Source organism: Helicoverpa armigera, chromosome 5 (genome assembly GCF_030705265.1).
Source record: "Helicoverpa armigera isolate CAAS_96S chromosome 5, ASM3070526v1, whole genome shotgun sequence".
Lineage (NCBI taxonomy): Eukaryota > Metazoa > Arthropoda > Insecta > Lepidoptera > Noctuidae > Helicoverpa > Helicoverpa armigera.
This window is the reverse complement of record NC_087124.1, coordinates 7901950-7919916: the sequence shown is the minus strand read 5'-3', so window position 1 is coordinate 7919916 and position 17967 is coordinate 7901950. Positions and strand designations below refer to the sequence as shown.

Below are 17967 nucleotides of genomic sequence, written 5' to 3'. Positions count from 1 at the left end.
AATCGTATTTAAGAGCGTCGTCTTCATCAAGCGTGCCGAAAACGTGCTTAAATACTGTACCTATACCGCCAAACCATGCATTACGTTTGTATCGCTTTGAAATAAGATGATAGATAGAATCATATTCTCGTTGAACGTCTGTAAAACGAGCTGTTAAAGGAGATAGCGTGTTTTCACAAGAAGTTAAGTTAAATTTTTGACAGTTAAACCTTAATGTACCTATGATTTCATTCAAATTAGTAAGATGAGGTTTTATGAAAGATATATCTACATAACTAATTACGTTTAAATTACTCTTAATTATTTTAAGTTTTCCCAGGCTATCGAAGTAGATACCAGCGTTTGAAGGATAAGGCTCGACAAAGTCCGATCGTGCATCGATTGGAATGCTGAAAGATAGAATGAAATATGAATTAGTGTTGCTCATCGGATGAAATTTCAGCAGGTTTTATTTCATCGAAATGGTGTGTCACATGACGCCGATTTATAAGAAGAGTGACAGTGTTATTATTATGAACCGATATGATTTTATATGGTCCTTTCCAAATGGGAGATAAGGCTTTCCTTAGTCGTAAATGATTCTTAAGATAAACTAGGTCGCCAACCTTGTAATTGGGCGGCGGTTTAGTGTGATTGTCGTAGTAAGCTTTTGAATGTTCCTTAGATTTTAGAATATTTTCTACTGCCTTTTCTCTAGTAAATTTGAATTTGTGTTGTAACATTCTTATGTAATCCGAATATGTTGTATTAGGTGTAGTTTCGTATATCGAGTTTGGAATGAATGGTTTATGGCCAAAGACTAGTTCGTAAGGTGTAAATTTCGTGGTGGAATGAATTGTCGTATTATAGGTAAGCATAGCGGTATATACGTAGGTAGGCCAATTGTCTTGATTATTATTAATGAATGATTTTAAGTACTCTTTAAGTGTAGAGTGGCTACGTTCGAGAGCTCCTTGCGTTTGTGGATGATAGGGTGATGCCCAGAGTAGTTTTATCTTTAAGAATTGGCAAGTGGTTTTAAAAAGGTCAGAGGTAAAATTAGTACCTTGATCGGTAAGTATTGATTTAGGAATACCGAGAGAGACGAAATGGATTAAACAATCAGCTGATTCTTCAGCTGTTGTGCTGCGTAGCGGATAAGCGACAGAGTATTTTGATAAATCATCCTGTATGGTGAGTATATATTTCAGCTTTGCTGTACCAGATTCAGGTAGGGGTCCTACTATGTCTAATGCTATTCTTTGAAATGGTGCAGTGGAAGTAGTGGTTATTTCCATAGGGGCGCGATTAAGTTTCCTAAGGGCTTTATTTTCTTGACAGGATTTGCATTTCTTGATATAGTTTTCTATGTCACTTCTCATTCCCTTCCAATAAAATTGTTCTTTAATCCTAGAATACATTCGTGATGAGCCTAAGTGCCCGGCGATTGGAATATCGTGGTTTTCCCTTAGTATTTTGGGTATTTCACTCAATGTAGGATAAATTATTTTATTTACGTAAACGTGTATGCGGATTGGAGTGTCGTGAAACAGGTAAGTCAAAATATTGTAGATTTTAGTGTAGGAATGTCGGTCGAAAGGGTTTTTGAAGTCAGAGGTAGCTATATCTGTGATCGATGAGTCTAGTATGATGTCATTTCTCGCTCGTTTCAGGGTGTTGTATATATCAGGATAAGATGATTCGTCGAAATGGTGAACTTTAGTAAAAATTAGGTAAATATCTTTATTTTCTAAGTTTATTTTCAGGAAGGAATGGAGCTCTTTTTCAGCGTTAAGAATTTCGTCTTTGTCTTTATCAGTAGAGAGTATTTCAGAGATGTACGGGTTTGATTCGTCTAAGTCGATTGAAGTGGGTATTAATATAGTTTTATAAGGGCATTTGAGTAAGTTTTCGTTATGTTCAGTTATAATGGTATTTGTTTTAAATTCTTTACGCGATATTGATTTCAAAAATTTGGAATAGTCTTCGTCGTTTGCTTCTGATTTAGTGTTAGATTCTGTTGGCGAAGGTATTTCGATGTTATCAAAATTGGGGTTTATATCAATACTCTGTGGGCTAAGGTCAAGTGGTCCTAGGTCTATAAGTTCTGGTAAACTGTCTTCAGTATGAGTAGGGATAGCGTCATGAGCAGTATCAGACTCGGGAATAGTATCCTGTTTACGATTAGTGTCGTTGTTTAATAATTCATTATCATCGAATGTGAACGGTATATAAGAGGGTAGATCTAAGAGGGGGTCTTCCAAAGGGTTATCGATTAAATCATTAGGGCTTGTAGGTAAAGAGTCGGGAGATGGTACATCTATTGGATTAATTGGGAATCGGGACAGAGCGTCAGCATTGGTATTAATTTTTCCTTTCTTATGGATTATATTATAATCGAATTCCTCTAGTTTTAGGCGCCAACGAACTAGTCTAGATCCGGGTCTTTACAGTTAAAAGCCATTGAAGTGGTTTGTGGTCTGTTACGATAGTGAATTTACGGCCATAGAGATATGGTCGAAAGGCTTTCGTGCCGAAAATAATAGCGAGACATTCTTTTCTGTGACGCTATAATTGCATTCAGCTTTGTTAAGAGTGCGGGAAGCAAAAGCAATAGGCCGATCCTTACCGATCTGACCCTGAGAAAGGATTGCGGATATGGCGAAGTTAGAGGCGTCACATGTTAATAGAAAGGGCTGTGAAAAATCGGGATATGCTAATATCGGTGAAGTGGTTAATTTGTTTTGTAATGTTTCAAAAGCGAGTTGTTGTTCGTTATGCCATTTGAAAGATGCGTCCTTTTTTAGAAGGGATGTTAAGGGTTTCGCGAGTTTGGAAAAATCTGGAATAAATCGTCTATAATAAGATACAAGACCCAGAAATGATTTTACGTCTTTGGGGGACTTCGGTATTGGGAATTCAGTGATAGCTTTTATTTTTTCGGGGTTCGGTTGCACTCCATCGTTATTTATTAAGTGACCTAGGTATGCAACCTCCTTGCATAAGAATTCGCATTTGTCTGGTTGAAGCTTAAGATTATAAGTTCTAAGTTTTTCGAATACAGCGGATAAGTTCTGAATGTGACTAGCTAAATCAGGGGAATAAACGACAATATCGTCGAGATACACGAAGCAGCGAGAGCCTTGAAGTCCAGACAGGCAAGTGTTCATAAGTTTTTGGAATGTCGAAGGAGCATTTTTAAGGCCAAATGGCATTCTCGTAAATTCAAAATGTCCTTGGGGTACGGAAAATGCGGTTTTGGGTGCGTCTTCAGCAGCAATAGGAATTTGATGAAATCCTGAAGCCAGGTCTAATGTTGTAAAGTACTGACTCTTGCCTAATTGATCTAGTATTTCAGTTATTTGTGGAATGGGGTAAGTTTCCCCTATTGTTATGTCATTTAATTTTCTGTAATCGATAACGACTCTCCATTTGCGTTGTCCCGAAGCATCTAGTTTTTTGGGGACTACCCAAATAGGCGAAGACCAGGGTGAGTTTGACGGTATAATTATTTTTTGATCTAGCATTTTATTTATTTGGTTTTCTACTTCCTTTTTATGACATTCGGGAAAACGATATGATTTAGTTTGGATAGGTATATCGGAGTTTGTTCTAATTTTATGTTCAGTGGATGTAGTATATGTTAATTGTTCGTTTGGGAGATGGAAAATGTCAGAGTATTGTGAGCATACTTGTAGTAGAGCATCCCTTTCTTCGTCATTTAGATGGGAGGTCCTTAATTGATTTAGGACTTCTTTAGTTCTAGTATAAGTGTTAGAGGGAATTGCTGATGTGAGAACTGGTATAGATTGTTCGTCTAGAGCTTGCAAGGTAATATTTAGATTGGGATGGAGTACAACTGTTTCTTCGGATGTATTAACAACTGTGATATTGATTCGTCTATTTGGTTTTACTTTGACTATACAATTTGCAATGAGTAGTGAATCAGATAAGTGTTGGTCTAATATAACGCCTTCTTTAATAAGAGGGTTGCTAACTGTACATTCAATGACTGCTTCTGTACGAGGTGGTATTTTATATATAGGTTCAGAGAAATGCAGTGTGATGGAGTTTTCATCGAAACGTAGTATGTTCTTGTAATAATCGATTTGGCATTAAAATTTTTGCATTAGGTCATTTCCTATTATACCATCATGGCTAAGACTTATGTCCTTTACTACATGAAATTCGTGCGTGCAAGGTTTTGGAGAATTTGGAAATAGTTGCATTTGAAGGCTTCCCATAGTAGGCGTCGTTGGGGTCAATACCTTTAAGTGTGATAACCTCATTACTTAGTTTTGGGATTCTGGACATAGAATCGAGTTTTAGGAGACTTACACATGAACCAGAGTCGACTAGAAATGATAGTGGATGATCTGCGAATGGAGTTTGGACAGTGACGTGAGGTAGGTATCTTTTCTCAGTATTATTATTTACTTCATATATTTTAATATTTTTTTTATTTTCCAGGTGCTGCGATGTAGGAGAGGTGGTTTGCCCAATCGTGGGTCGTGAACTAGTAGAATTTGAATGGCTTAGGACTTTTGATACTGAAGAATTAGTAATTTTCTTTGAACCTAATAACGATTTATTTTGAGTGGTTTTGACGGATTCAGCGTAAGTTTTTATTTTTAATATATTGGATTCAGTGGGTTGAGTTTTATTTTTAATAATTGATTTTGTTTGATTCGAAGGACTCGGAGGAGACAGTGAATTTGTTTTTATAAGATTCGATGGATTCGGAGGATTCAGGGGATTCAGAGGATTCAGAGGATTCAGAGGATTCAGAGGATTCAGAGGATTCAGAGGATTCAGAGGATTCAGAGGATTCAGAGGATACAGAGGATTCAGAGAATTCGATTTAGTAGATGAGCCAGAAGGTATGGCATCGATTTTGATTCGGTGAGGTTAATTTCCCGAACGATACCTCTCGGGAAATCTTATTCGTTTAAATCGGTCGAGTCTACCGTATCGTAACCGCCGTCGTTATCTTGGACTAAATGCACGGATCGGGGCTGTCCTTCATTATTGAAATTTGTCTGGCGACCGGATGTTGACGGTTGGAAATTATTAGCAAATCTATTGTTATTATATTGTCGTTTGCGACAATTTTCTAAAGTATGACCTACGTTTTTGCAGTAACGACACACGAGGTCACTTGTGTGAACTTTCTTTGAAGTATCCGATACGCGGTATTGATTTGGCATCTGAGAACGATAGTATTGGGGTTGTTCTCGTTTTGGAACAAATTTAGATTTGTCTGTATTAGGAAAATATGTTGGCTTTTTCATAAACGCATTCGACAGTATCTTTTCTTCCGCGACTGCGAAGTTTACTGCAGCATTGAGCGAGTCGGGATCACGACATCTAACTATTTGTGATAGTCGTGGGTGAAGGCCGATAATAAATGTATGGAGAGCTAGATCTTCCATGGCTGCTACGCGTCCAGCTATTTCCGACTTTTTCTTAGTAGGTATAGATACTTGTATTTCGGTAAGTAGTTTTGCTAAGCAGGTTTCAATTTTAAGGGCGAACTGATTAACCGATTCATTTTGACTTTGTTTACAATCTTGGAGTTCGGAGAGTAAGTGTGCTCCGAACTGTTGTTTTAAGAACTCTACAAGCTGTTCAAAAGATTCAAATTCTTTAATACTACATATTGTCTCAGCCCTATCTATGAGTTGACTTAATATATATCTGAATAGGATTGGTTTTTGAGTTTTATTGGCTATATTATAAGCACTTTGGCAATTGGATATAAAAGGGTTTAATTTGTCTCGGGACCCATCGAATGGTTTGATAAACTTTAGTAAGACATTTAGTTCGACCTTTTCTTCAACCTTGTCAGAACGGAGTTGTGCACCTCCTCTAGAGCCACTGGGAACCTCTTCTTTTAAATCGTCTTTAGACATTTTGAAATAATTGAATATAGAAATATAACGCTAAAATATTAAAATTAAGCCTAGAAAGTACACAAAAGGTTATAAAATACAAGTACAAGTATAATAGTACAAGAAGCTGTTTCCACACCGTGTTCGCCGGCTCGAGATTCAGAGCTTATCAGTGATGTCTGGTATGCATTACAATAACAATCACTCGTTGTTGCAAGGATTACAATTATGTGTAGCGACTTAATATTATGTAAAACAGATAGTAAGTTAAGAATTTATTAATTATCAAGATGTCAATTAGGGAATTGGAAGACTCTGAGTTCTATGCGAGACAAGTGTATATAGTATATCGTCACTCACTGTAGTATTGTCACAACAATGAGGATCTGCCACAGCATGATGATGAGGCCTGATTATAATCAAGGCTCAGGAACAACTCCACACAGCACTTATTTTATATTCCACAGGATTCACTAGCACACAATACTTGGGTGAACATATTTGGGTGAACGTTGTTTATTATTGCCTTTGATTATTGAAGAAAACGTAGCACTGGCACTTTAATTTGTAAGGTTTGTCCTTTGGAGACGTATTCGGGATATATCTGTGTATATATTGAACTTTCGGTATCCCACCGCTGCCACCAAATGTTATACGGGATCCTCGAACACGGTTTTTTTAAAAAAACTAATTTTACACACAAAATGATTATATTGGTTTTTCACCACAATTGACAGTATTTAAGGATATTAGGACACTTAGAAATAGTAGAACTAGAAATAGAAAATAGTAACGAATTGGTAATTGGAAATAGTACCGATATGTGTCGAGAATGACAACAGACTAACTCGCGCGGACGAATCCGACGTATATTTATATTATCATAATTTGCTGACATAGCACCCTCTACATGGGGTTGCAGTATTAAAATAGGGTATAACATTACGTACTTAGAATTAAACTATACATGACTGGAGTGTCTATAAATGTGTAGGTATGAATCTATATGGTAGGTATGCGATGTAGATATTCTGTGTACGATATAAGCAAATGTCGACAAAGGACACGGCAATCAAGCAATAATACACCATAATAGTTGACGCCGTTCAACAATATCAAGTAATTTGGCCTGTCATCGGAAATCAGAAGACAATGCAGCCGTGATCATTATTCCGCCGTACATTTATTACATTTGGACTGTTTGCCCACCATCTAGTCAATTATTCGCTTGTCAGGGCCAAACAGGGATGGCACAAATTGGTTTATCTGTTATAAGATTATGGACGTCCGCAGAAACTAATCAGTTGTGGAGACGAAGGCTGTTGATAACTCGAAGAGGAATGAGCTCAGCTTTTGTACGGGAAACAATTATTTTGGAACGAACCATCGTTATAGATAATGGTATTGTAATTTGCCGGCTCTTTCTATTGTTGGGTTCTTTTTGTTAGGATCTTCAACAGATTTGTTTTAGAAATTGTATCGTTAGGAGCCAGGGAGATAGGGGTTATTTGTAATTACTATAAATAATAGCTGCTGGCTATTTTGTGGGGTAAATTGCGCAACACAACACAAGTACATATTAAACGGACTTCCCGTCACGTAAAATATTAATTTTATTCAAATTGGAAAATATTATAATGACATTATTACTTTAAAAGATTAGATCATTCCACAGGGGCTTTTCTGGCAACTCAGGCCTAATTACTGTTGTTATGAAGTTGAATTTTCTGAGGAATTATTTGATGGACTTTTAATAAAATACTGGTAAAAACATAATGAGGACTACTTATGTATCATGTAAAAAAAAGTCATGGTGGGTAAAGAACCAACCTCTCGAGGGTGTGGGTTCGATTCCAGTTCAGGCAAGTACCAATGCAAATGTTCTAAGTTTGTATGCACTTTCTAAGTATATTTTAGACACCAATGGCTGTTAAAAAAGGTGAAGGAAAACATCTTGAGGAAACCTGGACTATATAGTCTGAAATCACCAACGCGCATTGAGCAAGCGTGGTGATTAATGCTCAATCCTTCTCCGTGTGAGAGGGACGATAAAAATACTGTAACAGTAACATATGTATCACTAGGTACTTTCCCAACATAAATTATGTACAGAAGATATTATTGAAATAAATAATAGCATAAGCTTGTGATTATCATGTTCAGTATATTAGATCCGATATTGGTTTCCTTTGTCGCAGCCTCGTGATTGTCTGATTGAGCTTAATGCTTATTAATTTAATGATATCACGTGTTCCGTCTACATCAATATTACTTGCTTATTATAATGGTATTATCGTTTATCAGGTGCTTAAGTTCGTTTGTATTGTCTTTGCCTTAATTAAACGATGGTGAGTGTGACCACTAAAGAACTGTATGAAATTATGCAGATCGGAAAAGTACACCAAGAGATTAACTAGGTATGTAAATGTACTGACCCAATAAAGTGATAATAACTTAAGCAAAAATTTTTGTTGATTTTTTTCGGACTCATCTAAACCACTAAAAGTTTTATCCTAATTTAATGAAAAATCTTTATTACATATTTTTTTAGTTTTACATTTGTGTACTTACTTAATAACAAGATGCATATAAGAAATAAGTTTCTGTAAACTCTCAAAGCAGGTTACTCTACCAAGGATAAATGTGCCATCGTTTCGGCACGTATGGGAATCTTTTAACTTTTGCCAGGAAGGTGTAATTTGAGTTTCAAAGACACGAAGGGACTTTTTCGTGAGTTTTAATTATTCTTTCTTTCCATGTTAATGAGGGTGAACCGTTTCGTTGCCGACTAACAATTGTGATTAAAATTCTTTTCAAGTCCCTCAGTCTGGTCTCTTTAAGCCATGTCTGTTATTTATTGCAGAGGGAGAACGACAATGATTGACTTAATATTAAAAAAAATCTCACATTTTCTGGTACATTATTATATTGAGTTCATGAAAAGTGTTATAAGATTTGAAGGTGAAAACTAACCACAGGATAATTTTTACAGCTAATTAATTGTAAATAAATCATTCGGACCCAAAAAGAAAAAAGAAATCGTATGGAATAAACGTAACAAAGTAGGCACAATGATAATATTGAAATCATGCGATTTTCGGTAAAGGGCTCTAATTTCACAACCGTTTGCGCGAATTTATTGAGACGAAGCTCAAACGTTGTTCAATGCGGGAGCCGCGACGCGTCGGTTCCCCTTCTGAAAATATCACTCTCTGATAAAAATACGGGGCTCATTTCGGCGGTATTGTGGCTTATGTCACGTGAGACGAGCCCCACATACAAACTCCCGCATTATGTAAATAAATAGATAAAGACAGCAATTCAATTAGGGGAACACTTCACGCACGGTCGCGATCCACGCATGTCAAGTAAGTCAAGATTTTCATTAATTAACTCGATTATATTCCCGCATATCAAATTCATACTAACTCGCACGGGCGTTGAATAATATTCGGATATTCGTATAAATGTATGATTCGATTTTCTTCAACCGTCTGCGTAAGTTCCCAAGGACTTTCAAGAGCGTGTTTTAGAATTCTGATTAAGACTGATATTGCTACAGTAATCTGTTTAAGTTAAGTGAAACCAAGTGTAGTTATGTGTTGCATTAATTTGAAACAAGATTAGTTTCATTTGTCATTAAAGTTTGTGTAAACCCCAAATTAATTTAGGTCCAACTTCAGAGCTGTAGCGTGGCTGATGCCAACTTGATAGCATCTTGAAAGACCATTAGTCTTGAACGTAGCTTAGGCTTATTTGCCGAGCTATCTATCAATAATTTGCTTCATCAAAGTCTCCCTCTTCATTAGCAATTAGGATGTGATGTGGTGTCATCGTTTAGCGCATGCGTACCTATTCCCTAGCTATAGCTGAGCGGTACAGTCGGATACAAGTGTCGCTAACGAGGACGTTATTAGAGCACGGGTGTTCCGCCCTATACATACGTACGTTCACACGTGCAAATACTCTGCTACCTAGAAGAGCGTTCGCAACTGATTGCTCAATTAAGTTCAGCACAAAATCATCAATCAATCGCAAGCCGTGCTCAGTTCACCTTTGATTGATTCGCTCATTATACTACGCTGAGGTTGTTAACCGAACTCCGAAGAGTGTATTAGCGTATCGTAATTATGTAGCTACAGTTTTGTAGAAAAATAGCGCAGCGCAATATTAGCATTACAAAAACTTTTAAAACTTTTTACTTTTCTTAGTTGCGCAAGATGTTTCAAGATGTCGAATTTTAATTTTAGACGTGACTTGGTTTTCTTTCTCGGAAATAGGTTGTAGTTACAGTCACGTCGGTGTTTTACATAATTACCACGCAATATTTTTGTACTATAAAAATAAGTCAGAGAAAGGTTTCTAGGTTGAGATTTATTTAGAATTTAGATTGAAATCTATCGTGTGGTGTAACAGGCCATCGTTAGTGGGTAGTTGTCAATTGTTTGTTGTCATGCATATACTATAGGATTTGCTCGGAAAACTCGCTAGTGGAAAATCGCATTAAGACCACGTATTCAGATCAATGTATAAGCTTTTTTAGGAGAAAAAGCTTTTACCTGGAAGTCATTATCAGCTTATTATTGATTAATCGTAAAGCTTAAATATACTTTTTATGTATAAATAATTGCTAGTAAATACATTTCCACTCACACTCTTTAAACTAATATATATAGAAAATTCTATCTTATTACTATAAATTAGAGTTCTAAATCATTTGTGTGTAGTTAAAGTCATATGTCACATTACACTCGCATGATAACGACACGCACGTTGCTTTGTTACCGTGTACACTTGCCGGCACAAAAAGGTATGATTGATGCAAACCCAGTGAGAGACGCTTAAAGCCCGAAGCGATTCCTCACTCAACTCCTAATGTTGTGATTTTTAAAAACGTGGGAAAAGACCTTTATGTAACGATATTTTCTCTCCATTTTATTGCAATATGCGCCACGATTGGTTTCACTCAATACAGTGTGCCAGAGTTGGTTAGACCATAGCTATTCTACTGATCACATAACATTCACATAATCTTAAGCTCGATTTTTAATATTTCGTCAACACCAGAATAATAAAAACGAAGTTTTTTTTTGTTATTATGTAAGCACAAGAACACCTTTTTAAAATACCATAAACTGAACCATGTATAATTACATATGTATACAAGTAATCTATTTGTGATTTGTACTTAATGGATTTTTAGACCTTTATAAGACCTTTGCCTCTGGTACCTTCGAATTAATTATATTTTCCCATGACGATGTATGCCCTTGTATGAGGCTTAGCGGTTTATAATATCGTTCAATTTTTATAATCCTCTTTATCTCAATCCCTCAAAGGTGAGGTATCTGAAAATACATGCAGAAAATACAACGCGTCAATGTTTTTCTGCGTTTAAATCCACGGATAAGGCTATAAAATTGGAACACTCCACATATTTTTAATACCTATAGTGTATTTACCTATCTTATGTTGTCCATTATCTAATGTTGCATTGCGCTGATATTCCGAAGTACTCTTTATTGTCGATCAGGGCTGTGCACTATAAAAAAGCACTAGAGCCACTTCAATTGCCCCGCGGTAACGTGCGGTCGTTAAAATGGTGGTTCTCTAATGACTATTTCATTCTGATTTACGAATGCAGACCGCTTCAAAAGCCTCACCCCTCTCGATATAACTCACCACAGTGCTCACCCCATTATCACTGAACCGCGAAAACTCATCTCAAATTACGCATCGAAAAAAGCAATAAGCAATTGTTTCTATCCGAATGTATTACTGAGACTCACGTTTTTTGTTCTTTTTTTTATTCTAAAGCGATAAAATTGGCCCGGGATTCCGGAAGCAATCGCATGAAAGACTCCCGGATTACAATATCGGCAGGTGAGATGAATACGCTGGGAAGCAATAAGGAACTTTCTCGCATTACTCGAGGGCCCCGGCGGCGGCGCGTGAAACGATCCCACAGTGTAAACTCGCAACTTGATTGTGCCGCCGGGATCGCGTCCACCACAACCATGTTTTGTTTCCGCAGATATATGCTGTTATTGGCTGCAACTGCGGAAAACTTTGACTTTTACATGCCCCGGGCATGTGCATTTGTGCTGGATTCGTAGCGACATGGTAAAAATGTTATTTTTAAACGATGGAGAATGAGGACTGCTCATTTACTCACGATAATTATTGTGATAGCTTTTCATTCAAAATGTGATGCAAATAAATGATTGTGACAGAAACTGCAATTCAAACATAATTAAAGTCCAAGCATTAAATCAAACAATCATCGCAGCACATTGGCGATGAAATCCTAGTTGAGCGTAATTCCCGGAATCAGTCCGATCAATGGCCAGAATCGTATAATGGTTTTAACACAAAATTCGATAACCGTACACCCGTAAACCCTTCACGTGCTGGACTAATTGCTGTAGATTGATCGCGAAACATGAGTGTGGCTCGAATTTCACGACAATACCGCCCATTACGAGGTTTATTCGTCCATAATTTAGAGATAGGTTGGTGTAGCTGCAGGCGAACTAATGGGCTGGCTGTCACACTTCGTTATTCAATTTGAATACGTCGAGAGGACGACTGAACAAACAGAGGTACAACAAACGACGTGACACCTTGTTACCAGTCAGTGTAATCCGTCTCTGGAACTATTATTGTTTCTCTGCACATTTGTTGCGTTTATAAATATCTTTGAGGTTGTTATCTGCGGGGTAAAGCGATCCCATTTAGTTACTCATCTACTGTCGCTTAGGGGTTATTGTCTAAATAGCAGCGCTCACAGCGCCATTCTCCGTGCCTGACGCGCTGTCGTCGAATATCTTAGCCGAGCTTTAATATTAATCTGCCACGAAAGCACGCGTCTAATGTCTATCATATATGCTCGAAATAGGGCGTAATAGTAAATTAACCGTCACACGCCGCTTTTATCGCCGGCCATACTACTAATAACTTGCGGTCTCAAATAGTGACGTGACACAAGTGGCTATTGGCGTGGTGGCGGGCGGAATTGCTTATTGCCTGCCATATATTACCAAGATCCTGAACACTGACAGTTTCCACTGAACACTGGAAATTACACTTGAGTACTAAGTAGCACCCGTGTGTTTACTTGACGGCTTGTACGTCTGTATATTGATGTAATTATAGTTCGGCCGTTCAGAGAATGCGTTCCTGACACCTATCAGTTAGTCAGGACTAGTGATGGGCACAACATAACACTGAGTTCGTTACCGTTCCCCCAAAATAAACCGCCGCATTATTTTAAGATTATTTTCGTTTGAAATTGGCGGAATCATTTAAAATTTATATTTTAGTTATTTAAGTGGAAACCAAAAAAAGGTAATATTCATATAATAAAATCGTTTTATTTATTTTTTGTTACAAAGTTACAATATGTATTTCTATGCAATAAAGTAAGTACATTGAATTGAATGTGCGTACAGAATGTTAATCAGACTCCGATTCGCTTGAGGAGGTGGTGTCTTCATCATCATCTTCGCCTACGTGTATATTACGTGTATATTAGGTATTATCAATAACAGAATCAATCCTGATATCTCGGTCAAAATCTTCCAAAATCAGGTTTTTAGAGCTCTACCTCACTGGGACGCCATGGCGACGTCGCCAGCGGCACAGGTCTGGCTACTTCTGGCATCCAAATGTCGCCAAGTCGAGTGGCCATGGCGTCTCGACAGTCAATTTTTTACGTCGTCGCTCAAGAAATTGCAAGCTGACTGGCGACCACATTGGCGACTGTGTGAGGGAGGTGCGCTTTACCGTGTACATTATAGTGGCTACTGTGCCCACGTCGCCAAGTTGCCACGGTAGCCAGAAGCCACATAGGGAACTGTAGCTCGTGGCCACGCCTCCAATTTGGCGACGTTACCAAACCGTCGCCAAGTGAGTTAGGTTCCATACATTTCAATACTAACTGCTTGGATACGAAGCCGGCGACGTCGCCATTGGCGTCCTAATGAGGCGGGGCACTTAGTCTTAGCGCACGAAACGACAACAAACGACTATTTAGCGTCACAAAATGACGGCCCATGATGCCATTTGGGGTTACCATTTTCAACCTAAATATAAAAATGCTACTTTCTTTCGCGCGTTCAGTTTGATCATAGTTTTATTTTTATATTTCATAAAAGTTATCCTATAGTCCATTATTTTCAAATTCTTAAAAAGAAAAACAAAACGTATTATTTTATATTATAAGTATAACTGTATAAGAACCATCAACCAGAACAGATTACGATACTTGCCTGTTATTTTTAGCACAGCACTACAAATATAAAGCGCTGACATAACCTTGTAATAGCGCAGTATAGATTTAGAAAAATATTGTTTACCAAGTTATTTGACACTCAATTTGGCACAAAATTACAACATTCATTGATTATTATTGATATAATAATGTTGTTTTAATGCTCAACAATTGTTAAAACGATAAACAACCAGCAAAAATATTTTTATCGTACTGCAACGCCATTACAAAGTTACGTCGTCAGTTCAATCGCGATGTGTCAGAAACGCATTCTCTGAGCGGCCGAACTATACTAAGCTTCGTTTCTAACGTACGGTCTCTTTAATTATAGCTTTAGTTATTTGTGTAAGGTAGATAGTCTGTTAGTGGTTTAATGTTATACTCAGGTCTCTAATTCAAATTAATGATATGTTTTGTGTAGGTAGTTACTATTTAGTAATCTGTGGTGCCATGTAGGTACACTACTATGTTGTAACTGTGTCCAAATACTAAAAATAGGTACAAATTACATTATTGTAGAAGTATACCTAACCCAATCTAAATTCTCGTTTTATGGATCAAAGAGAGAAGTTTCAAGAGTTGAAGAAAATTACTTTTATTAAACACTGCGTTATACCGACTCAGTTTTGCATATACCGGTACAAAAGGTTTGTAAGTTTGTATAACTTTTAAGAGGAGAAATCGAGTACTTAAGATAAAAAAACCCGTGGCTCCCTCGGGAAACTTTCAATAAAAGCTTTTATAACAACATGGTGATCTTTCCTTTCTTTCGTTGCAAAGATAAACGTCAATTCACAAATCGCATAAAACTTTTCTAAACTCCTTGATTGATCACGACTGTTATAAGGGACTTTTTCAATTCTCTTGATATAATATCTACAGCTTCATCTAATAAGCATGAAGATATTTCAAATAGACAGAAATAAATAACGAATCTTCGCAATAGTTTAATATGTACTAGCTGTTGCCCGCAACTTCGTCTGCGTGGGCAATATAGAATCGTCAAAATACTACTTATCCCGTAGGTGCATTCTTTCACGTGACAGTATAATTAGGATTAGCACTCAGCAGTCGCATAGATTCAATGATCAAGGTTGTGTTGTGGATGTGACCATTTATCTAAACAAAAGAAGTAAAGTTTGTGACGTTGTGAATATCTCTGGATCTAGTCAGCCAATTTGGAAAATTATTACGTATAGTGCGTAAGTAATTTTCACAGGAAACAGCTATAATCTATGTCTATATGCTTTGAGTCTGACAAAGCTGTCATTTGTACATTTTCTGCAGCTGCTGTGACTAATCAGAAGCCAGAAAGTCTGTCAGTCTTACCATGGATAATGTCTTGTAATGTGACTGGATTGAAGAGATCAGATAGGTAGTCGCTCCAAGCAAAATATTGGTACTCGAACAGATTCGGCGACTGGAAGCCAACACCAACATAGTTGGGGAATAGCTGGATGGATGATGAAATGAGTCATCATCATCAGCAGGCGCATAGGGTAGGATAGTTTCACTTACTCACTATGGTAAGGCTGACCCCACATTAGGCGTGCGCGATCCTCGTTCGTGTGAGTAGCGCGGGCGTCGCGAGCGCGCTGCGTGAACATCGCGTTTTGCTGCCCTGCGGCATGTGTGAAGAGTGCAAGCGACGCGCTCGAGGCGAGCACGCGGCGCTCGAGTTGCGTTCTTACCCCTTCGCCCGCTATCCCCGCCGCCCGCTAAACGCCTTAGCAGTTAAACGTCAAGGAGAGCGGCGCGTGCGCGCCGCGAGCGCGCTACAAATGCCGCAGGGCAGCAAAACGCGACGCTCACGCAACGCGCTCGCGACGCACGCGCGGCGCCCGCGCTACTCACACGCCCGAGGATCGCGCACGCCTAATGTGGTGGCCTAAGCCGGGACTCCACCGAAATGTTTGCATTAGTTCACGAATAGGCAAAATGTACGTATCTGAGAGAGTCCACTTCATGTGTTCGTACTTGAAACCTGCAGTTTTGCCAAGATTTTCAAAATGTACGCTCGCAATTTGTCATTTCTTGGTGGAGCCAGCAAATCGAAAGAAACATAAGTGTTGTATACTGTGCGTCACTACCGCACACCGGGAAAATTTCGCTCTTGCGGAGGACGCTTATATACCATATTTTGTGTCACACAGGACGACAGTAAGTATCCACCGAAACACTTTCAAAGATCTGATGAACGAACTAATCAGACCTGACTTGGTCACCTGGGGCCAATCAGAGCTCTACGAAGCGATCATATGCTTTGGCTCCTACTGTTATTGTGGTTTCTGAAAATTTATTCACCTCATTCAACGATGAATGTAATTCTGATGGTACTATTAAGAACACTTCACTTCTCGAATAGGATACCATTGGTTTTTGTGCAATGCACACCTGCAATGCATTCTGGATTAGGATGTTTTTTTAGACTTGGCTCGGGTCTAACTGAGACTGTTCGTAATCGTGAAAAGTGTATTAATTGCGATCGGAAGTTGAAAGTAAGCATGTCTCTGATATGCGACGCGTATTTTGTACGTTTTCAGACGCGATAAGGCAGCTCCCATTTCTTATCTGCACTTTGTATCTGGGCTGGTTTTTAAAGCTACAGAAGCCTACATTATCTCACGCTTAGCAGCGCTTGCGAGAGGATTCTTCTAGGATTAAGTTTTCATATTTTGCATCAGAAAAAATAATACTACTTACTCAAAGTAATTTGTTTTAAGGCCACCACATAAGTGGAAGATAAGCTAAACTATGTTTATCAAAAAATCCTGATATGAACTCCATCTGTAACTTTAAATGATAATTAATTGTTCCACTAAAGTCATCATTTTTGACATAATGTTCAAAAAATAATTTAGATGGCACCGTTTTAAATTTGGCTGAGATCTATTAATTTTCCTTTCATCAAGGTAATAATTATAGTTGGATTTTGATGTGGCACGGCAAACTGACAAACACTATTGAAATGTCTATCGAAAAATTACACTACGTGTTAAAATATGGTGAATTACGGAAAATACACAACTCCATCTATTGAAATAATAGTATATAAAGAATGTAAATGGTAATTCATTGTTATTTACCACCTCGCTTCTTGATGTATTTTATTTACCACAGATGGAGCTACTTTAACCTGTACTGTTTTGTCAAACAGATTGCGTGTCGTAATATTTTACATCTTGAATTCACTAAATTAATCATATCTTTTGATAGAGTGAACCGATTTCGATGAAACAAAGCCTAAGTAATACCCCAAGTTACGTAGAACTTTTGAATATAAGCATTGTCTGCATTAAATTCGTAGATTTTACGTGAATCCCGAACAAACAATCACTTTCTACAGATTTATTATATGTATAGATATAGATTTTCTTATAGAAGAAGCGTCACCAAGATTGTTTACACGGAATGATGGATGAACGAATGAGCTTTTTACACTATATAAATTCCTCCTAAGCATGTCCAGAACATACCACACCATTATAGGAGTGGAACCAAAATTAAGTGTATAAGAACATATTATAAGTTTGACAAATGAAAGTAGCAATTTTTTAGAAAGAACGTAATGGATAAGACTACGTTGACAAATTTCATCACAGTCATCAATATCTTCTATGATTTTATAACAGTATAATATAAATCATCAAAATATCAAATCCAATCGTTTGCCGTCACAAAGACCGCAATGCAGAAGTGTAACGGGGCTGGTCACGTTTGTCACCACTCAAAGGTATGCGTCCGAAACAATTGTCCACTTGTACACGACACATGACACGGCCGATGGATTAAGTGAGAACTTCCATCAACCCCACTTTTGAAAAA

General features: G+C 37.7%; 1 protein-coding gene across 1 annotated transcript; it reads right to left on the bottom strand.

The window, feature by feature from the left end:
• Nucleotides 1-936: 936 nt before the first annotated feature.
• Nucleotides 937-3428, bottom strand: LOC135116961 (uncharacterized). Its single transcript, XM_064034993.1, is given in 4 exon segments — nucleotides 937-995; nucleotides 1046-2424; nucleotides 2426-2543; nucleotides 2546-3428. Coding segments are annotated over 4 exon segments (2205 nt in total). The 5' UTR covers nucleotides 3195-3428.
• Between the last annotated feature and the right edge of the window lie 14539 nt (nucleotides 3429-17967).